This window comes from Gavia stellata, chromosome 9 (genome assembly GCF_030936135.1).
Source record: "Gavia stellata isolate bGavSte3 chromosome 9, bGavSte3.hap2, whole genome shotgun sequence".
In the NCBI taxonomy this organism is placed as follows: domain Eukaryota; kingdom Metazoa; phylum Chordata; class Aves; order Gaviiformes; family Gaviidae; genus Gavia; species Gavia stellata.
In genome coordinates this window covers 17,856,727-17,879,498 of record NC_082602.1, presented here as the reverse complement: position 1 = coordinate 17,879,498, position 22,772 = coordinate 17,856,727, and the positions used below count along the sequence as shown (strand labels likewise).

The 22,772-nt window shown below is 38.5% G+C and overlaps 1 protein-coding gene across 4 annotated transcripts in view; it reads left to right on the top strand.

The window, feature by feature from the left end:
* The window catches only part of SEC24C (SEC24 homolog C, COPII coat complex component), a 32,163-nt gene extending 9,493 nt beyond the window's left edge, over positions 1 to 22,670 (top strand). For 2 of the 4 annotated variants that reach the window (XM_009822014.2, XM_009822013.2), the window contains 18 exons: positions 1,145 to 1,275; positions 4,383 to 4,494; positions 5,355 to 5,482; positions 8,151 to 8,289; positions 10,239 to 10,354; positions 11,615 to 11,739; positions 12,005 to 12,196; positions 13,198 to 13,291; positions 14,476 to 14,592; positions 15,638 to 15,808; positions 16,194 to 16,290; positions 16,584 to 16,729; positions 17,215 to 17,353; positions 18,132 to 18,250; positions 18,620 to 18,799; positions 19,450 to 19,641; positions 20,069 to 20,158; positions 20,603 to 22,670. In XM_009822014.2, coding sequence (XP_009820316.1) covers positions 1,145 to 1,275; positions 4,383 to 4,494; positions 5,355 to 5,482; positions 8,151 to 8,289; positions 10,239 to 10,354; positions 11,615 to 11,739; positions 12,005 to 12,196; positions 13,198 to 13,291; positions 14,476 to 14,592; positions 15,638 to 15,808; positions 16,194 to 16,290; positions 16,584 to 16,729; positions 17,215 to 17,353; positions 18,132 to 18,250; positions 18,620 to 18,799; positions 19,450 to 19,641; positions 20,069 to 20,158; positions 20,603 to 20,743 — 2,429 coding nt within the window. In that variant the 3' untranslated portion in view covers positions 20,744 to 22,670. Of the gene's footprint in view, positions 1 to 1,144; positions 1,276 to 2,527; positions 2,597 to 4,382; positions 4,495 to 5,354; positions 5,483 to 8,150; positions 8,290 to 10,238; positions 10,355 to 11,614; positions 11,740 to 12,004; positions 12,197 to 13,197; positions 13,292 to 14,475; positions 14,593 to 15,637; positions 15,809 to 16,193; positions 16,291 to 16,583; positions 16,730 to 17,214; positions 17,354 to 18,131; positions 18,251 to 18,619; positions 18,800 to 19,449; positions 19,642 to 20,068; positions 20,159 to 20,602 lie in introns of all 4 variants that reach the window. The other 2 variants (XM_059820993.1, XM_059820994.1) reach the window with 2 other exon arrangements.
* The last annotated feature ends 102 nt before the right edge of the window (positions 22,671 to 22,772 follow it).

Sequence of the window (22,772 nt, the reverse complement as noted above, 5' to 3'; positions counted from 1 at the left end):
TGCTCATGTCTGAAGGAAAAATCCAAGATAAACAACAGCATGTGTCATTCTAAGATATTTGTCATACAGGTTTTAATCAGATTAATGTAACTAAAGGAATCCTAGCTTGCTTGGTCAAAAAGTTGTTTAATGATTAGTGCTGTAATACTACAAGAATTTGTGATCAAAATGTTGTTATGAACTTTGATTTGATGTCTGCAAACTCATCTGTTCAAAAGTAGATATTTGAAATCCTGAAAACCCTTACTGTCTTTTTTAAAAATTTGTGGCCAGTATGCATGCGCAATGCGATGAAAGGAGTTGTTAAACGTTGAAAAGGAGTTGCTACTTTTCATTCTTTAATTCACAAAACTGTATTTTTCTCCTTGTTGAACCTTTTATGTTTCGTGTGTGCTTAGAAGGAGTACCAGTTAAGCTTTCTGAATTATAAACAGTTTTGGCTATTTTTGATCAATAACACTTACAGATAGCTAGGCTAAAGTAATCATGTGCAAGCGTCAGGATTAAGAGTCCTGTCCCCCATGCAGCTTTGCACAACTGGCCAGGTAAATAACTTAAAAAATATCTGTCCAAATTGCTATGAACTGTAAAAACACAAATGGGGTAAATCATGCTGTTATTCCGTAACTGACTGAAATTGTCTAAAGTAATATAAAATAACTTCAGGTAGTTACAAAACAAAAGAGATAATCACACATTAACCTATTACTGTCATTTCAGACAAGCCAAAACTGCCCAAGAGAAATCCTTATTGTACCTTTAGTTTGAGGAATTATGGGTCATCCACTAGCTTATTTGGCTGTTCTGTGTGAGCTTTCTATTAGGCAGTTCTGCAATTTGACATAAATGTTCATAGTGTATGATCTTAATACATATTTTAATCATATTATTCTAAAACTAGTTATGTTAGTCTAAAAACCTATGTTTCCTTAAGGACTGTATCCATCGGTTTATTCAATCATTGATAGAGATGTACGGGTCTAAGCTAAAACGCTGTGATAAATATGTTTAGTCCTAATTAACTGAAAAACATGCAGCTTTCTTTTTCTTGTTTTTTTGATGATGACAGGAAAAATGGGAAGTGCCTAACGAGGAAATGCCTAGTATTAGCCATTGTTTAATTTTGCTGTCCCTTTCTTGTAAGGTTCCTTTGGGCAGGTGAGGGGTCCCCAACCAAACTATGGCGGAGCCTATCCAGGAACACCAAATTATGGAAGTCAACCAGGACCACCACCTCCACCAAAACGCTTGGATCCAGATTCCATTCCTAGCCCTGTAAGCTTACTTTGTTCTTAACAGTGTGAACTCTTCATAGTGTCTTTACATAAAACAGAATCGATAAAGACTAAAGCTGAAAACAGGTTTCTTGTTCCAAAGAATATCCGTCTGTTTTCCTGCTTACTTTTCTCTCGTATATCCTGCTTCAGTCTTTTGTTATGAATAAACCCAGAAGCAGTATTTTTCTTGGTGACTAAAGAAAGGCGCTGCATATGCAAATCAATGCTCTCATTCCTTAGGTCTTTTTCTGTACTATGTTACATTTTGACAGTCCTTGAGAGCTTTGATTAAGCTTGTTTCTCCATTTCTGAGTTCTTGCTTAACGACTTGCCAAGGTGAACTAATTTCAGGTTTTGAGGTGACAATCTATGAACTGTATGATCCAAGTTTAAAGTATGGTTGATAGGAGGTGATTGTAGTGCTTTTCCTTTCCCTTTTCCTATAATCTGTCAAAAAGCTGGTTAGCATTTTTTTGGGTCGTTAAGTCATGACACTACTTCAGTCAAATATGGACGACTTCGCAAATTGATATTATCTTTCAGAATGGAGGTTCTGAGATAGGATGAGTGAAATGGTTAGCAATGATGAGTAATATTAAGCCTGGCAGTATTATTGCCACTAGCTTACTGTGCTGTTCCTTCCACTGCTGCTGATGCTGATCTGTCACTGTCTCAGAAGGCCTCAGTCATTTGATAATGGGAAGCCTTTCCAGGGCAGTGCTTACAATCAGTTTACTTCAAAACTATAAAAATAATGTAGTCTTGAGTTACATCTTAGATCTGGACTGGTGCTGTTCCAAAGTTATTGCTATTCAAAAAAGATTATCTGTTTAGACTCCAGGTTTATGTAAAATTTATGACTTTTTTACGTAGATTATAATAAGTTTTAATTGCTTGTCTGCTTCTCTTCTCTTTTCCACTAAATGAGATCTCAAATGGCTTGTGTCAGTTGCCTTCATTTTAGCATGTTCTTAAAGTATAAATCCCTGATTTCTAACCAAAAGGAGCACGTGAGCCACACCTGCGTTAGTGTGTTCAGAGCCCAAGCCCAATGTCCTGGCAAGACTGATTTTGGGATCAGTGTATGCTGCAGAAGCTGATGTTTCCTGTCGCATGAACCAGTGTCCAAATGTATCTAATTCCAGTGCTACAGGTTTTGGTAGAGAGAAGTAACACTGTTACTTTTTGTTTTATTATTCTCTTTTTCTTTTTTTTCTTCTTTGTGGCACTCTTACTTTTTTTTAAAAAAGCAACTTAATGAGCTGCCACCCCAGCAGAAACCCAGGCACAGAATAGACCCAGATGCAATTCCTAGTCCAGTAAGTGCTGTATATATGTCAATTGTAGTCTGTGTGTTGGTGACCATCTGTGCATGCCTGAAACCTGAACTTCACCTCACTAACCCTCCGTCATTAATCCTTTACCCTTTCCTCGCTGTCTTCTGCTTGCCTTATCAAAATGAGTAACGTTACACCACAAGAGGTTGTTAAAATCTTCTCTTCTGTGATGAATGGTGAGGCAATATAAAGCAGACTTTCAGAAACAGATCATGAGGAATGTCTCCCCTTCACTTTGTCTGATCTTTAGAATATCTCCTTCATCAGATTCCAACTGGCATTTTCAGTGTAAGCCATCAGTATCATCGTCCATACAATGTGTGTTTCATGTTAACATACACACAGCATGAGCCTTTGTAGCCACATTTTCTACCAGTTTTGAGCAGAATTTGATTACCGTTCTTGTTGATATACCAGTACGGGGCTAATGCTTTGAAGTTCTAAAATTGCAGATGAACTGTTTTGTTTTGATGTTAATTCCTGATATAAATCTTCTAGTAGATTAATATGAGGCATGGGGAGCTATAAACATTCTCTCATTATCTGTGCTCATACATAACCATTAAATTTTGAATTTGAAAATTTAATGTTTATGTGTAGAGGATCTTACCTAAAGAAAGAAAAAAAGCAGCTACCTTTTGGATTGGAAGAAAAAAATATCATTTGAGTTTCTGTTACCCTTGTACCACTTCTTCCTCATTTAGCCAAAACTGGTCATATAACAGGTACCAGCAGTGAGATCACCAACGTCAGGCAGTCTGTAGACTTTTGAAATGGGACTAGATTTATCCTAGAGTAGTCACTGTCTGATGGTATGGGAGGTTGTCTGCTGGCAATTTGGAATTCTTAGTGAGAGGGTAGAAGTTCTGTCATGCAAACTTCTGTATTTCACGATTTACTCTAAGCAAAGGCATGTGTGTTTGGTGGCAAAATAAGCTCAGAAGAATGATTGCTAGCTTTAATGCTTGCATTCTGGCACCGGAAATGTAGTTAAAACCGTGTATAACAACAATTTTCTGTTCTTATGCAAAGGTCAGTGGATATTTTAGTCAAGTAAAACTGTTCAATGCATTTCAATGATCTTAAACATATTTCCATTAATGAAGAATTTTAAATACTAAGAAATTTAAGATTTTTATGGGCTTTGTGAAGTTTAAGCTTGATTCATTGGTAAGTCTACTGAAACTTCACTTTCCACATCCCCAGAATTCAAATCATAAACTCTTGAGCACAGCGGAGTAATGAAGACTTCCACCTGAGCTTGCAAGCATCTGTCTTGCAGTGTAACACACTTACATGTGTTACAGTGGTTAGAAATAAACACATACTGTGAAAACAGTGGGAACATGACATAAGGAAAAAGCCAGGTTATGTATAGAACATCACCCTGAGGCTTACAGAAGCTTCTAATTTTAATTTGGCTAGGACCAGTATACAGGGGAATACTACCAAAAATTCCTTTCTTGATCTGTGTTTGGCTTTTATGAGTTCAGATCAGGCCTTAAACTACAAAATATGCTATTACTCAAAATCCTTGGGGAAAAATGCTATTTGCAACTTGTAATTTATTGTTAGTCATTAAGTAGTATTCAAAATCAAACTGAGAGGTGACTGCTTGGCAAAATTTACTTGCTTTAGACTTCTTATTTTTAGAGATAGTAATGTTTGCCTCAGGTCCCCTTTTCACTGCCTTACAGGTACAAATTTTGTATTTTACAGTACTTTGAAACCAAGCCTCCAAATATTAATGTGGTGTTTTCCATCATAGATTCAAGTGATTGAAGATGACAGAAGTAACCGTGGGTCAGAACCATTTGTCACTGGAGTGAGAGGGCAGGTCCCACCTCTTGTTACAACGAATTTCTTGGTCAAGGATCAAGGTAAAATATTTTTCTTTTCCTAAGTAAACAAAATACAAACCCCGAAGAGTCAGTGACAGTACTGTCTATGTCTTTAAAGGAAAAGCTTGAGGAATTATTTCAGTGCCTGGGAATGTGTGTTTTACCAACAGAAGCTTAGTTTCAAGTCCTGTGTTGATCTGATCTCAGTTTAGATTCTCCTGATTGTTCAGTAGCTAGTAACCAATTCGCAAGTAAAAATGTTTTCCAAGGCAGGTACCTGGGACCAGCATTAGCAGGGATATCAGAAAGCAGTAAATAAAGCCTTTTCTGTAGACCTATATCAAGGACAGTTAAGAACTGAAATTTACTAGCAATGTCATTTGAATTGGACTGGGAACTGTATTTTTTTAAATCATGAGTGAGATATCAATTGGTCCATGGGCTTCATAGAGAAAGGATATTTCATCTTTTAATTTTCCACACTTTTTTTGGATATTTTAAGCTCCCTTAAAACTTCAGAATCCAATTCTACAATCAAGTGCTTTACTCTTCAGCCAAAGTTTAAAAATCAAACAGTAGAAATGTTTGAGTTGAGTTTTTAGCCTATAGTACATTTCAGTCTGCAAAAAGAGTGAAACAGGAATGCCCTTTTAGAGGTTTAAGTTGATGTGGAGTCAAGTTCATTTGTTTTGAGTTAAGGGCTTTTATTATACATAGTTAATCATAAAGATACATTGTGTTTGGAATTCAAGTTTTGCATAGATTGAAATTAATTGATTGTTTAGATAAGCTCTTAGTCTTGTGGCTTAACAACACTACTGAAGGTATCTTTATTTCTGTGCTTGAATATAAACTTAACTTGTAGTGAAATTTGTGGGGATTTTTTCTTTGCTTCCCAGGTAACGCAAGCCCCCGCTATATAAGATGCACATCTTACAATATTCCCTGCACCTCGGATATGGCTAAACAGTCCCAAGTTCCTCTAGCTGCTGTCATAAAACCACTGGCTACTCTACCCCCAGAGGAGGTGAGAACCGTGTGCAGAGTTACATATGTACTGTATGCACTCTCAACTCGTCAGGAGAATGCTAGTAGATGTCAACATTTAAAAGATATGTTAAAAAGGAATGTTGAGGTAATGAAGACTAGGTAAACGTTGATTCTCCCACAAGCATGGGGTAGAGATCTGTAAGGCAGAAGAATGTTGTGTTCAAAACATTTAATATTTTGATTGCTGTGATAATTTCAGGTTTTCTGCAGTAACTGTCAAAATACTAGGGTGGTCACAAATCCGCACACTTCCAGTTCATCTCAGTTTCTTTCTTGGCCTAAAGTCTTTAAATGGTTACTAATCACAGATGTTAAGTCTGTTCTAGGATGTCAAGTTGTGGAATTGGATGAAAATGTATCAAGTAGCACTGGTTAAGCTGTCTAATGTGCATGTACATGCATAGCATTGTGTGGGGTGACAGCACAAAACTGATTACTGGGCACTGCTGAGCTGCACTTGTATTTCTGCCCTTGCTCTGTGCAGCACTTATTTCCTTCTAGGTGTAATGTGTGGCTAGCTAGCCTTTTACCCACTTTGTCTGGTTGCTGAGAACATGAAAACTTTGAGAATATTATAGGGCTAGAAATTTTATAAAATATTCTGAATACTCTGCTGTGTAATCTTACCCTGCATGGAGCAGTGACATGTGACAAATATGCTTGTTAAATTTGAATATATATGTTTGCAGTATTTTGTGCCCTTTTAAACTTCATTTTAGGATCTGCTGAAGAAAGGAATATCCTCTGGGCTTTTAAGGGTGTGTTTTTTTTCCTGTTGCATTCCATTAATGTTCCTAAGCTATGGTTTGGATTTTGAAAATTGGTTTGTGATAAAACTGAGTTGTGAAGTTAATTCCTGTATTGCTGTATTGTGGCTGGAGTTTAAAAGGAGCCCAGTAGGAGAATGTGGCCTTATTTGAGAAACCTGAAGGCTTGTGGACATGCACATTTTTAGAGAAGCTTTACGAACAACTAGTTGTTAGGTCTTGTGTGTTTGCTTTGAACAAACACTTGTGATATCCAGAAAAAAACATGTCTAGGATCAGAAAATTGCCTGGGAGACTGGTCAGCTTCTAGCATTGGAAGGTTCTTTACAGCAAGGGCAAACTCCCTGCGGAGGGGCCCTTCCAACAGATGAAGGCTCAGCTGTTCAGAGTAATAAGACTGTGAATAGATCTAAAGCTTAACACATCAGTAATGCGAGAATAAATATCTCATGAAAATACAGCATTCAGATAAATCTAGAATATATAAAAATGCAGCATCTGGTTGCTAGATACAGGACCTTTGCCCTATGTTAATGCATAGTTCAGAAAGCAAAGCTTGAAGTTTCAGAAAGAAGTATCTCTGTGCCTTCTGGGAGTAAGTGGTTAGTGACAAGTTATGCATAGTACTGCATGTTTACAGCACCCTTGTAGTTTGTTTGCATGCATGTTATTAGGGGAGAGGCTGAGGAAAAAAGCTTATTGTGTGGAAGTACAATACCAACGTTGCCTGGCAGTCAGAAAACTTGAAATTTTGTTTCCTCTGAGGAGGTCAGTCTGGGTGATAGGAGCTGAGAAATGCTGGCTGCAAAACCATTGTATTTGTCAATAAATGATTAGTGGGGTTGAATGAGAGATGTGACATATCTGTGGCACAAAGAGGAAGAAAGTGACTGAAGCATTTGCTCAACTCCAATGAATATGTTGTCTCTTAAACATGATCAGAGGTTTAGGATGGCTGAGACTATTAAGACTGAACACCTTCAGTGTCAGAAATTTAAAAGTAAGTAGTTAAACTTTCTTTTGAGCTAGATTCTTAGTTATGAAAGGTGCTTTGAACTACAAGTGTAGCTTGCACGAGTTCTGTCTTAATTTTGAAGTGCTTCCTGCTTGTTCTGAGCTTGAGAAGCTGCAGAAGTTACCAAGCATCTTATTCTGGTTTGGCTGCTAAAAGGATATATTATCAGTAATAGTTCAAAAATGGTATCACTATATAACAGTTTTGAGGACTTGCTATACACTGGGGTCAAGACAAGGATGGATATACTGTATTTCATGGAGGACTTCAAAAATAAGTCTTATCAGCTGAATCTTTTTAAGATAGTCTGGATGCTCTGTGTTCTTGAATTTATGGAAGGCAATGACTGGCTCCTATTTTGTCAAAAAGCTTGCTTTTTACAAGGGCAAAACATAAGACGTGAAGAGTTGCTTTTAAAACACCAAACCTATGGTGAAATGTAAATTGTCGGCTCACTCCCATGAGGTTATCACAGCCATTCTTTGCATGGCTTCAGTCTTTTGTGTTCACTTGAGATACATCTGTGCTGTGCCGTGTGGTACTCCTGCTAGAGCTCATGCTCTTCAAGCAGGCTACTATATAAGGTGGTGCAGCACCATGCAGAATACTTTTTTGTGCCTAAGTGGGATAGCCCATTAATGACTGCAGTCCATGGAGAACTGCTGTTCTAGAGCTTGAGTTGAAAAGCATTTACGAAATACTTTTTCAGGCTTCCCCCACCCCCTGCACTCTCTCCTACAGCTGCCAAGATGTTAAATCCTATGCAGTGTACAGGGAGATAGTTTCAAGTTCTGCAATATGTGTGGTCACTTCTTTCTCATGATCATGTGACCTTTCTTTTCTTTTTCCCTCTGGTTCCACAGACCCTTCCTTACTTGGTAGACCATGGAGAATCCGGTCCAGTCCGATGTAATAGGTGCAAGGCTTACATGTGCCCTTTTATGCAATTCATTGAGGGTGGAAGGAGGTTCCAGTGTTGTTTCTGCAGCTGTGTCACTGAGGGTAAGGCTTCTTCTGGAAATTGGTCTCTAGGCTTTCTTGGAGTGATCTTTGAACAAGGTGCAAGCAAATAAATCTTTATCATGTTATGATCATTATAACATATACTGTGCTTTAATGTGTGTTTAGTCTTGTAAAAAAATCATTATAAAACATCTTCAGTGCTCAGTTCTGAAATAATGTTCAAATTAAGTAGGTGCTTATGAATTGCAGTATTATTGTACCAAATTTTTAATGGGAGGTTCTTGTAGCATAATGTATGGTGGTTTGAAAAATTATTTATGCTATTTTCTTAGGGTATTTCAAACTTACATTTTTCTATGACAGACTGAGATGTACAGTAGTCAGTAGCATGAGTTAGGGTTGGTTTTTTTTTTTTTGCTCACAAAGCCTGTTTAAACACTGCCTAGAGATGAGATTGCAGCTAAATCTGCTACAGCTGAATAGGAGTGTTCAATATATGCCAGTTAATCTTAGTTGCTCTTCTAAATTAATATAAAACATGCTTCCTTTTAAGCAGAAGTCACTATGTATAGCTCATAGCATGACATTCTTAGATTTGTTTTGAAGGTGCAGTTGAATGTAAGGTACAACAAACCTTATGGTGATGTTTTGAGTGTTTCATTTGGTAGCACTGATGGCTTTTAAAGGACTGTTTTTTCTTATCACCTCGGTTATGCTGTGCAACTGTTTGTACAAACCAAAATGGGAAGCTGACGGGGGTTAGAAATGGCCAACTTTAAAAAAACTTTTTTGTCTGGTGATTTTCAGCCTGCTTGCATTCCCTGTCCCTGCTCACTCAGCAGCTGTATGAATGGCTGTACCTGTAACAACTGAGCAGGGCCAGAAAAGGGAGGGATGCTCAGAGACTGCTGATGAAAGCAATGCTGTGAAAATACCATGTAGTTGTACCTAATGCTTGAGAACCATTTCTGTTTTCTCTGCAAAAACAATCAGGTAATTAGCTTGTACTGGATGTGTACTTGGAGAGAAGAGTGATAGGTGCTTATATATATAGTTGTAACGATGCACTTTGTTTTCTTTTGAACTGTTGAAAATTTGAATGCTTAGAATAATTTAAAGCTGGTGAATACTATCATTACAGATAATCTCACTTTATTCTCCCCTGGAGCTGTATAGGCAACTATAGCTGGAATACATTTTGTCACCCTAGCAATTCTGCAGGAAGGACTCTGTCATGGCAGTTCTTGGGGCACAGGGGAAATGCTTTCTTTGTTTCTGCAGCTGACTTTTGTAGACAAAAACTTAGTTTAACTCCTATTTTGCCTTCTAATGCCTGGTGCCAGCACAAAAGTACTGGGCACTGGGCATGTGGTTATGCTTTTGGTTCCTCCTTCTTAATGCTTTACAATCCACTGTAAGAAGTACCCTGTCTATTCTGAATAAAGGATTTTGGCAGTCTCTGCACCTGAGAGTGCCTAGAACGCTTTACTCGTGTGCAGTATGGGGAGGGAAGGAAAAAGCTAACTCAGATAGCATAGTAAGGAGCTCAATCTTTTAGTAAGCCTGAATTGAGTCAGTAGTGTTATAGCCTCAAACCCTATTGTAGTCATTTGTTACTACTTAAATGAGATTGTTATGTTTTTCCTTTGGACTAAATCCTTCAGAAGAATCCTACGCGCGTGTTGCAGTGACATTTCTGATATGAAATGTAAAATGAGAATGTAAAGGAGATTCAGGAAAAGTACAATAGTGACTATACAGTGTGCTACCTGGTGCATAAGACAAACTGGAAGCAGTTTGTCTGTACTTCTTGTCTTTAATGATGCTCTTAAATTGCATGAATATTTTTAGTAATACTTGCATGCTAGCACAGAGTGCTAGCTTGCTTTCCTGGAGTTTTATTTGAAACAGGTGTTGTCATGTTAGCTCTCTAGTCACAGTGTTTACCATGGGCATGTCACTGAATTTAATGTTTTTTCCTTCTCCAGTGCCACCTCACTACTTCCAGCATTTGGATCATACTGGAAAGCGAGTAGACTTCTATGATCGTCCTGAGTTATCACTGGGGTCTTATGAGTTTCTAGCAACTGTTGACTATTGCAAGGTACAGTAGTATGTGTTTATTACTGTATTTTGTTTTGCTTTTAAATAAAAAGCCTATTTTCCTAAAAGTGAGAATAACAGGAATTGTCTGGGGCTGCTTTCTAGCTGGCAGAGATAATTAACAGCATTAATCCAACCCACTTCATTGTGTAAGATAACGTGCTTGTCTTCCCAAAGTAGAGGAAGTCTTGATCACACATGACATAATATAATTTTGTTATAGTTGCCTCTGTCATTCTCTTCAGGAGCTATACAAGCAGCTATAGCTGCTGCTACCTTAGCAATTCTGCAGGAGGGAATCTCTTGCAGTAGCCTTGGGGCAGAAGAAGATTCAAGAAAAGTACAATAGTAACTATGCAATGTGCCACCTGTTGCATAAAACAGATTTTACCTATTGAACTTAAATTTCAAATAGTGGTTAAAAACACAAGAACAGTATGGAAATATATATTGTCAGAGCTGGTTAACTTTTAATTTAAAAGATTTAAATAATAATTAACTTCTAAGGAGTAGGAAAAATATGTGCAAGGTGTTTATTAAAGCAACTTACATCTCTGCTGAAATAAATGCTGGGAACATAAATGTCTAAATATCGCAGCTTTATACTGGTTACCTTCTGATACCTCAGCTTTACTTCAAATTAAGGGAAGAAACAATTATCTTGCTTCTAACAGCGTAAGAAGCATTTTTAATTTAAACAAGATGCGATCGTCCCAACTTTCAAGAAAGTTCTTCTGTTTTGCTTTTGTTCTGTGTGCTCCTTCCAGTATGATCTACAGATTTCAGAAAACTGCTGACTGAAGCAAGTTTTTCTTTCCCAAAGCAAACCTGATATTTAAGTAGAGAGGAAAAGTTGCAGTTTTCAGAGAAGAAAATCTTTTGCTTTGTATTGATGAAATCACCTCTAACAAGTCTGGTCAGATTCCAAAGTCTTGAGAACTGGCAGGAAACTTCCCTGTCTACTTTCCCTATCTGGCCTACTCATGTAAATGAATGATTTGATTGTGACTAGGTTGTTATTCACTGAACGATGGCAAAATCAGTCTAGGGCATGTAATACCAGTCCATTTCAAGCACAGTATGCTTAATGTCTGTTGGTTGGGCAGGGATGGGAGAATGATCTGAAGAAACAATTACTGCTCATGAGTAGAAAAGTACATGAAAGCTATTAGTTTTGACTGGCATACATTTGTCTGTGTTACAGAGCTGTTGTGGGCTGCATTACATGGCCATAATGTGACTTCTTCCCTCTCTTCCACAGAATAACAAGTTTCCCAGTCCACCTGCTTTCATTTTCATGATTGATGTCTCTTACAATGCTGTGAAGAGTGGCTTAGTGAGGTTAATATGTGAAGAATTAAAGTCACTCCTAGATTACCTGCCCAGGTAGGTATATTGTGTATTACTGTAGCCAGGCAAAATGGGGGAAACTGTCACTTTTTCCCTTAAAAAAGCTAAAACTAAAAAATTATCTGATAATCCGATCAAGCTTTTCTTCAGAGAAAGGCCAAGCAAAACATCTTTCTGGGTACCCTTCTAGGTGAAAATAAATTTTCTTTCCTTTCATTTTTCCCTTATCCCTTGTTGGGCTGGGTTCTGTGTAATGATTTCACTACCTACTTAGATGTGAAGGCAAGTATGTCTCTTACAGGGAAGGCAACATGGAAGAATCAGCCATTCGAGTAGGCTTTGTCACCTACAACAAAGTGTTACACTTCTATAACGTGAAGAGCTCACTAGCACAGCCACAAATGATGGTTGTCTCAGATGTGGCAGATATGTTTGTGCCACTCCTTGATGGTTTTCTGGTGAATGTGAATGAGTCCAGGACAGTTATTGCCAGGTAATAGAAATTGATTTACAATGTGTGTAGTAAATTTCTTGTTTGGTAGATTCAAGTGCTGCACTTAAAAGTGTAATGTTCACTGCTTATTTGTTATGTTACTCACCCAGAAGTTACTCCATGTATTTTAACTTCTTAAACTCTTTGAGATTAAGCTGGCAAAGTAGGATGGTAAAATTAATGGACATGGGTGTATTTGGCTCATGGTCCAGCTTGGCAGAGGGTTTATATAAGGGGATTTAGTACAGAAGGGAATTTCTGAGAAAAAACAAAACACAACTAGAATGATGCAGAGTGAAAGTGGTAAGAATACTGAATGACTGTCTTTAAGGCAACTACCTAAATAACTGTAAACTGAGACACCAGTGGTGTCTAACTTTGGTTCTGTGGAGAAAATTGAATGAGTGGGATAGAGAAGATAAAATCTAGAAGGAAAGAAAGAGAAATTACCAAAGTTTTGGCAAACTATTTAACATGGTACTTGAACTGTAATTAAACTATGGTGTGTAGCTAACTATGTTTTAGGAACTAGTCCTGGCATTGCATGTTTTTAAAGAAAATTTCTAGCTGGTTTGTTGTGCATTAATAAGCATAAATACAAAATGGGGGATTAAGCCTATTAATCTTTGAATAGTACCCAGGATGCCTGGCAAACAGAGGCCAAGAGTCACTAGTCCTTCCTAAGAGTTTACTTACAATATATATTGGAATATATTAAAAGAGCAGAAATACAGAAGAGCTATTGGAGTAGGCAGCAGTTGAGGCTATATAGCAAGCACTGAGGGTATGGATGAGACAAGCCAATGAAGAATGAGAAAGCATCATTTTTCTTCCACAGATAAATAATGGGATGCCAAATACTGTAAAAATTATGCAAATTTACAGACATGTTAGGGACTTTTGTTTAAACCATCTCAGTCTCATAGGTCATCAACTGCAACTGTGTGGCTTTTCCAATTAAATGGAATCTTGAATTCCTCCTTTTTCTTGTTCTTTGCTAGTTTGCTGGACCAGATTCCAGAAATGTTTGCAGACACAAGAGAAACAGAAACTGTTTTTGCACCTGTGATTCAAGCAGGGCTGGAGGCACTGAAGGTTAGTAAATGCATTGTCATGGCAAATTGTTTTCAGTCTGAGGACTCTGAAGTTCATATTCTGCTAACACACAGTAATAAGACAATTCTAAAGCTTTTCATAAGTCTTCATTGGTAAATGTGCTACATGCAGGGAGTACTTGACTCATTCTTCAAGTGCATGTACCTCCGGTTCTATGTAGCTAGCTATCTGTTCTCTACCCATTTTTTTTAATAATAATTTTGCTCAAAGTACAAGACCTGTGGCTTAATCTCAGTTACCTGGCTGGGTTTTGCTTTGAACAGTTCACAGAACCTACAAAAAAAAGACCCTCCAACATTAAAACCAAATGCTGAAGTCTGTCATGTCCCATTGAGGAGTTCTGTAAGATGGTGTCTTTCTAATCCTGTGCTTAAAGCTTTGCTATAATCTTAAATAAAAGGAGAGAATGCAATCTGTTGAAGTTGCCTGCACCAATGTGCTAACCCAGTAAACCTTTTCTAAAATTCTTCCGTTCCAGTACTTCATCCAAATAATTACATGCGTGATCTAACTCTGACTTGTATATACTGATCGAATTGATTGCCTGTATGATTCTATCCAAAACTGTTCATATAGCTCTATTTTTCTGTCATGTAAGTCCTTAGAAATCTTTCTTCAACTCAGTTTTCATGACAACTGTTCAATCAAGAAATAATATAAATTATTAATGGATTGTTTACATACTGCACGTGACAGAGAAAATAACCTACTAAATAATGGTAAGTGTTGACATAGGTTATTGATTTAAAATTCATGATCTGTTGAAGCTCAGATTACAAAATCCTTTGCTATTTCTGTGACTCTCTTCCTTTCCCACAAACTCAGTCACTGCAAATCAGAGAAGAAAGCAATCTAACGCATTTGTGCAGAACCTTTTGTAGCTGAGTCCTGCTTACTGCTCTGTGTCTTCCTTGGAGCCAGTCCTTTTCTCCCTGCCATGGAACTAGTACATTTCCAGTAGAACTGAAACTTGCTTTTTTGTAACTAAGCAGTAAGCTGTGCTCCCTGTGTTGGATACCACTGAAGTTACCAAGTGATCACTGAGCCTGTGTGTCTGATAGAGTGCCTTCCTGACATAAAGAACTGAAGTTCTTGAATCACAGTTTCCCTTACAGTTTTTATAAATGTTTCTAACCTGTACTATTGCACTTGCTTTCCTGCAGGCAGCTGAGTGTGCTGGCAAGCTCTTCATTTTCCACACCTCTCTGCCCATCGCAGAGGCCCCAGGGAAGTTAAAGAACAGGGATGATAAGAAACTGATCAACACAGATAAGGAGAAGGTAGTAATGACTTGCATGATGCTTACATTACAAGTCTGTATTATACTCTCTATGAGATAAAATAACTGAAGCAACAACAAAAAGATTACAAGGGTAGCACGTAATCACAGAATTAAGGTTGGAAAAGACCTGTAAGATCATCAAGTCCAACCATCAACCCAACGCCACTATGCCCACTAAACCGTGTCCCACAATGCCATGTCTACATGTTTTTTGAACACCTCCAGTGATGGTGACTCCACCACTTCCCTGGGCAGCCTGTTCCAATGCTTCACCACTCTCTCAGTAAAGAAATATTTCCTAATATGCAGCCTAAACCTCCCCTGGTGCAACTTGAGGCCATTTCCTCTCATTCTATCGCTAGTCACTTGGGGGAAGAGACCAACACCCACCTCTCTGCAACCCCCTTTCAGGTAATTGTAGAGAGCGATGAGGTCTCCCCTCAGCCCCCTCTTCTCCAGACTGAACAACCCCAGTTCCCTCAGTTGCTCCTCATCAGACTTGTGCTCCAGACCCCTCACCAGCTTCGTTGCCCTTCTCTGGTCATGCTCCAGCACCTCAATGTCTTTCTTGCAGTGAGGGGCCCAAAACTGAACACAGTATTCAAGGGGCGGCCTCACCAGCGCTGAGTACAGGGGCACGATCGCTTCCCTACTATAACCATTCTCTAATATAACCACCCCAGCTAGTATCTTTTAACACTGCAGTTTTATCTTCTGTTCTCAAGCAGAGCTGTGTAGACTTCACATCATAAGGATAACTCTGGTATGATAACAAAAACACATAGATCTAGATTCTTATACAGGGTAAAATACCATAGCTGCGTTAAAGTAAATGTGCTGAACTTACAATTAAAGCAAGATTTGTAGGAATTTTCATAATATTCAACAGTTTTTCAAAAGCAGTGTCAGGAAGAATTTATATGATTCTAATTTCCCTGAAGAGAGACTTAGAGTGAAAGTGTATTGACTGGGATTATAAACTGGATCTCGCTTTGCTTTTCTTATCACAAACTTCTGATCTCGTCTCTGACTTCCTTTCATAGACTTTGTTTCAACCACAGACAAGCTTTTACAACAACTTGGCCAAGGACTGTGTGGCCCAGGGCTGCTGTGTGGATCTGTTCCTATTTCCAAACCAGTATTTGGATGTGGCGACACTAGGTGTAGTAACTTACCAGACGGGAGGCTCTATTTACAAGTATGCATATTTTCAGGTAAGAGTGACATTGACTCAGGCTGGTATTTGATCTAAATAAGAATTATTAAGTTAAGAGTTCTTTTTCATAGTGTGAACCATAGTGAACAAGTACTTTTTGGAAATAAATAGCTACTTATATTTCAAGATTTTCACCAAAATTATTTTGTTAGCTTTTTGTCTTTACACAAAAAATCTCTATTAATAACAAAAACAACAACAAGAAAAGCTATGCTGTTACCTTTTAGCACGATATTTTATTAGCAGGGCACTGAGCCCTGTATGATGGCTGATTTTTAAAGTAAGACTGCAGGAGATAGTATCTGTTTTCAAATTACTTTATGGTTTATGGAGCAGTTCTGATTTATGGGAGTATGAAACTTGAATTATTGCTTGTGTTCTAGCTGGAGACAGACCAGGATAGGTTCCTGAATGACTTGAGAAGAGATGTCCAGAAAGAAGTGGGATTTGATGCTGTAATGAGAGTGCGCACAAGCACAGGTGGGTGTTAGCATGAATGAGTCTTAATAAAGTGACCACTTCAAGCATGTCATATGGCAAGTAACAGATTTTTCCCTAATTTAAAACATCTTGAGACTAGGCTATGCAAAAAGCTCTGCTAAAGCTTTGAATTCCTAAGGCTTTTGTCGAGACTGAGCAAAGATCCCTGCTGAAATCTGTCAAGATAGCTTAGTGTCACCGATGACCAGATTTTCAGGGCTCCAAAGGCTGTCTGTCTTGTTATTCTGTTGAAAATTGTGGTTCATTTTGGTTTTTTTTCTTTTCTTTTTTAGGTATTCGAGCAACTGACTTTTTTGGAGCTTTCTATATGAGCAACACAACTGATGTAGAGATGGCAGGTTTGGACTGTGATAAAACAATCACAGTGGAATTCAAGCACGATGACAAACTGAGTGAAGACAGTGGTGCACTCCTTCAGGTGAGGGGGAATGCTTTCTAGGAGAAAGAAGTGAACTGAAAATTTTGACACAGTTTTGTTGACAATTCTAAGTGGAACCAAATCTTGAACTGGGGAGAGTGCCAGTTGCAGAAGAGGGTGAGGTTGCTCTGAACTGAATTATTAGACACTCCTTCAAGGAACTGTTTGTTCTTTCTTTCTGCCCCTTACTATACCCTTAACCTTTCATCATACTTGTTGTCAGGGTGACCTAGACAGCTTCAAAGTACAATCTATTTTCCAAGACCATTTCCCTTAATACAAACTGCTAACATTACTGCTTGTTATCTTTCATTGACCCTGATTCTTAGCGTGTGTTTTTAGCTTATTGTGCAAGTCTTTTACGTAATTATCTTATTTGTTTAGGGATCTGAGTCCTAGTTTTCAATGAAGTATATTCAAACCCTGCCTTTCTTATTGTAGTAGGTCCTCATTTTTCTATATCCTGGCATTTTTATCTCCTACAGTGTGCTCTGTTATATACGAGCTGCACAGGACAGCGGCGACTCCGCATTCACAACCTCTCCTTAAACTGTTGCACGCAGCTTGCTGACCTCTATCGAAACTGTGAGACAGACACGCTCATCAATTACTTGGCTAAATATGGTAAGGGTAAATATGGTAACAAGAATTGTAACCTTTAACTGCTGTTAAAATGCTTGTTGTCATCCAATGAGACCTGTTTATTTTCTTTACATCAAATGTCAGGTGGCAATCCTGATACTTCAGTCATTTATGGGAGAGAACATAAAGCTGTGATGACAGTATTGTTGCTTAGGATGAGAGGTACAGATACAGGGTGTAGGTTTATCCTTCATACAAATTCTTGCCTAAATTTTTTTAATAGAGGTTTGAAGTGACAAACCAGTTCATTCTTTAACTGTTCCAGGTTTTTGCTCCAGGAATAGGAAATGGTGGCCTTTGCTCATAGATCTAGGTTAAATATCATACTTTTATGCATTGTACCCTATTTACCCTTTCTAGTTTGCAATAAAAGCCTACAGATACAGCAGAGGTTTAGAGTTGTATTTGTTTATCACCATTAAAATGTAAGAAACAGTCCATTTTCAGTCTGTTAAAGAAAGACGGCCAGGCTATAAAAAGAGGTTTTTATAGTACCCCATGCTTTCAAGTATGACTAAGTGGATTTTAAAGTACATGGGAGATAGAGTGTTAAAGAATATGTAATAAAACAGAATAAATGAGCTTCTTCAGATCTTCAGTAGGAATGTATCATCTCTCTCCCACAAGTTTGAAGGGAAGGGAAAAAAGACTTTCATAAACAATAGTTGTTTAGATTTACTTTGTGGAGGTAGTGTTGGGTTTTTTACTGTTCATGAGCAATCACTTGATAGCTGTCCATCTCCTTCTTCTTTCTGTGCAGCGTATCGTGGAGTTCTGAGTAGTCCAGTAAAGACTGTACGAGATGCACTGATCAACCAGTGTGCCCAGATCCTAGCTTGCTATCGAAAGAACTGTGCTAGTCCCTCTTCTGCTGGCCAGGTAAACAATGATGCTTTTATTTGAATCACAGGCTCGGGTATTAAAAGGTGCCGAGAGCTTCTTCCTACTCAAAAAAAGTCAATTGCTTTGCTCAGCAGACATTTGCAAAGGGAAGACCTAGGGAAGTAGAGAGACTGCAAGTAAAACTATAGTTGAGAATGGCTTACATCTCTCTGGAGCCCAGGAAGCACGGTCTGCTCCAGGGAGAAGTTTTATCTTATTTTTGCAAGTTCATGATATAATTAGACTATCAGCTTTCACTCCTCACAGCCATACCACACTTTGTTGGTTCATGCAAGCCTCATTTTGTCAAACATAACCTTATTCAGCAAGACAGCTGACCAAATTCTGTCTGTTTGTGACTTGTAGCTGATCCTCCCTGAATGCATGAAGCTGCTTCCTGTGTACTTGAATTGTGTGTTGAAGAGTGACGTCCTTCAGCCTGGTCCGGAGGTCACAACGGATGACCGTGCCTACATTCGTCAGTTAGTCACATCCATGGATGTGGCAGAAACAAATGTTTTCTTTTATCCCAGGCTTTTGCCCCTGGTGAGTAATGCAGGATATTCTTACCACTTGGGACTTGCTGTTGTCTTGACTCGTCGTAAGGACTGGCATTTATATTTTAGCAAGGGAAAACGATTTGAGAAGGATTTGGGATCTGCCATCTGTTGAGATACTTCAGTTAATTCCACTCGGTGATAGATGCATTATTGCATCTTGTGAATTTGCTGGGGGATTTTTTTCTGAGCTGTGAGCATGTGAGTAGTGGCAAAGATGACTCTCTTGACCCTTTCATAGTCTTTTAAAAGTCCTAAAGCTTCTTCTAACTTTACATAGTAATTTTCATCATTGCAGGTCAACTCCATGTACTATTCTGACTGTTTAGTACCATAGTTGCTGGAATAACACTAACAACTAATTACATTCCTACTCCAGGAGGCAATACTGGAACCACAGAGTAATTTCACAGCAGTCTTATGTTCTCTTTTGCTAACCAAGAGTCTCTGAACTGCTTCTGTCATGTTCAGTAAGAAAACTAAGCTAAGGAAGATAATACTTCAGTCACAGCTATTGCAGTGTTATGAGTCCTAGAAATGAGGAAACTATTGGGGTCTTTGTGGCAGAAATTTTCAGGACTTCATAAGATGTTCCTGGTTTATAACTTTGATTTTATTTTTTATTTCGCTCTAAACCAGACCAAAGCAGATGTTGACAGTGACTGCTTGCCAGCAGCAATCCGGAACTCAGAGGAACGTCTCTCCAAGGGTGATATATACCTGCTGGAGAATGGACTGAACATCTTTGTGTGGGTGGGAGTCAACGTGCAGCAAGGCCTGATCCAGAACCTCTTTGGAGTGTCATCCTTCAGTCAGATTAGCAATGCCTTGGTGAGCTGGATGGCAGTGCGGGAGCTAGTGTCTGTGATAGTCACCCAAAACTTAAAACAGTGAGAAAGCAAGTTGAGAAAATAGTGTTAAATTTTTCAGACTAGGAACAAGAGAAGCACAGGTATGTGAAACTAGTGGAAATGTCCCTAGTCTGGGCATGTTGGGCATGCTTTTGCCTGGCTTTATTTGACAAGCCACATTTCCACTGAAGGTGAGGAAAACAGTTGATATGTAAATGAAACAAGTAATTGACCTTTAATTCTGATATCATGTAATAGTCTCTTTTAACTAGTTGAGGTCAAAGAGATTGTACGTTAGTGGAGGTAGATACATCTCTACCGTTATGTAATATGAAAAAACTGCTGAGTTTTGTTTAATGTTGCTCTACTTCGCGTGACTAATGGGAATTGCATATCTTTCATTCCAGAGTACCCTGCCTGTCTTGGAAAACCCCTTTTCAAAGAAAGTACGATTTATTGTTGACATGCTTCAAGTGCAGAGATCCCGCTACATGAAGGTAAAAATGTTGTCCTCCATTTGTAGCTTTAAATCCCCTTCCATTTTAGCAGAGCAGGTGATGCCTGGTAATGCTGCAATGCTGAACTTATTCTTCCTGATCTCATAAATGTGATTCAAACATAAAGTTTTCAAAGATCGGAAAAAAATTTTGTTACTAGTTTTGGAGTTCTGTGCTTACCATAGTTCTAAAAATAGTTTTTTTCAGACCTATCATAATATAACACTGCATGAACCATGTACATGGTATTTTCCTTCTATTTAGAAATGATTAAGACTTAACCCACCTTAGTTACAGAAGTCAAAGCACATAAGCCATATATGCTGTGATTCTGGTTACCTGTCTTCGGATTTTTGAGCTATTTAGCTTTTTGCTCTTTTTTCCAAGAACTTTAATTCTGCTAACTACTTACTGTTGGTTTTGTTCTTGTTTTGGTTTTTGTAGTTAATAATCGTGAAGCAAGAAGATAAGCTGGAAATGCTGTTCAAACACTTTCTAGTGGAAGACAAGAGCCTGAGTGGGGGGGCTTCATATGTGGACTTCCTGTGTCACATGCACAAGGAGATTCGGCAGCTACTGAGCTAGAGGAGGAAGTGATGCTGGAACTCAGCAGTGACATTTCAGTCTCCACTAATGACCTGATCAGAAGGCCCAGCGCCCTCAAAAAGGACAACGTAGAAATCTGTACAATTCCATAATTTTTAATACACATTGCATAAGCAGAAATCCTTTCAACCTCTCCCAGTCCCATATGAGAGATGAAAAAATTTCCTGGTGAGGGCTAAAAAAAAAAAAAAGGCCTTTGATACCAGGTCTTTTACTTGTACCTAAATTGTTTCCTGTGCTTGGCAGGAGTTCACCCCCCCAACCCCATGCTCGCTAATCCTGTCGTAATGAATGTAGGTTTTTTCAGTTCACTGTACATGATTCAACATTGGGTGAAAAAGCGATAACTCTTCAAAACTTCTGGTAGTTGCTGTGTGTTTGTATGGGTGCGTGTGCGTGCTCCAAGTGTGAAGAGGATGCACAGGTGGGGAGGACAAGAGGCAGGTCAGGTAATGGGAGCTGGAGCAGCCAAACATTTTGTCTCCTTTTCTTAAGAGGGAAACATGATGTTGCAGAGCACAGATGTATCATGTGGCTGTCTGAACCAGAAATCCATAAAAAAGGAAATGCGTGGTAAGCCAGGAGGCAGCAGGGCAAATTTCTTTCCACAATCTTCCCTGTACTGTAAGTTGCTGTGCAGATCTGTAATGGAGTAAGTAATAGTTCAGTGAGCAGCAATCATCAGCCAAACAGCGTAGGGGTAGAGATGGTGCTTCCTGTTGCGTGTGTGGTGACTCCTTTCCTTCTCATTGCACAGCTCTGTAATGTCCTACTCAATCCATGTTCCATGGCCTCTCCTGCAGAGCTTACCTGTCTATCCAGATGGTGGTGGGAACAAAAGCCTCTTAACCTTAAGCAGAAAATACTTTTAACAAGGTGATGTAGGGCTGTGTAGGAACTGAATGATAAGGAAATGTCCATTTTCAACCATATTATTGTGAATTATAGCAAACAAGCAGGAATTTGAGTTACACTGATGCAAATTTGAGACTGCTTTGTACCCTGGAATACAAAGAAGGGGATACAAAAACTAAGATTTAGTTGTACTGTAGTAGGTATTGCAAGTACCTGATTTCGGTTATTGAAAGCATCTGGGTCATAGTGAAGAGTTTCATTACTGGATGTTTATACCCTCCCCCATTTTACCTACTGATCAGCTTGCACAAAACCTTTTTATAAGCCTGTTTGTTAAACTAAAATACCTCAGACAGATTAATCCATCCACTTTGGCCACTCTGCTGCTCCATTCTGCAAGGGTGGATGAGAAGACTCCTGCGAAGAGGGCACGAGTGTAAATCAAATTCAGAATTCTAAGGGCTTTGTTTATTCACTTTTGAAAGGGGGCTTACATATTTTAGCTTGAACACTTAACAAGTGTTCTTACAATACCCAGGAGTTTAAGCTACCAATAGCACTAAAAGTGGAAGGAAGAATGTGGGTGGATTAGAGAACATATTATCTGGGCTTGATATTTCAGAGGAAAGTCCTTGTTAAGATCAGAAAAATATCTGGCTGTGGTTTTAGTTCCGTATCCTGTAGCATGTATATAAATCCATTTTTCTTCTAATGCTGCTAGTTTGTCTTCCCTCCCATCACTACACAGAAAGGGGAATATGAAAATTGTAATGGAGAAACTCTTTCAAGATGTAGTTGACAGAACCTTCAGCGTTTTTGTATGAATGTGGCTGACTTTTTACTCCACATACTGCCTCCAACCAAAAAATCTAGAGGATTTTTAACCAGAGGGGGAAAAACAACTTCCCAGGAATATAAGGCGCAGCAACCACAGACTTCCGCAAATACTAATTTCTAGTATTAATACTGAGGGTGTGGGGGGTGGAAATGAAATCATAAATGAACCTTTCATTTTCTTCACTTGTTTTTCCAATGCATCTTTTAATTTGTAAAGAAATAAAAATATATTAAGATGTATTTTATGTCATTGTTAGTAAATAAACACTGCTTATTTTTCCAAACCCTGTATTTTGCGGGAGGGAGGAAATGGGAA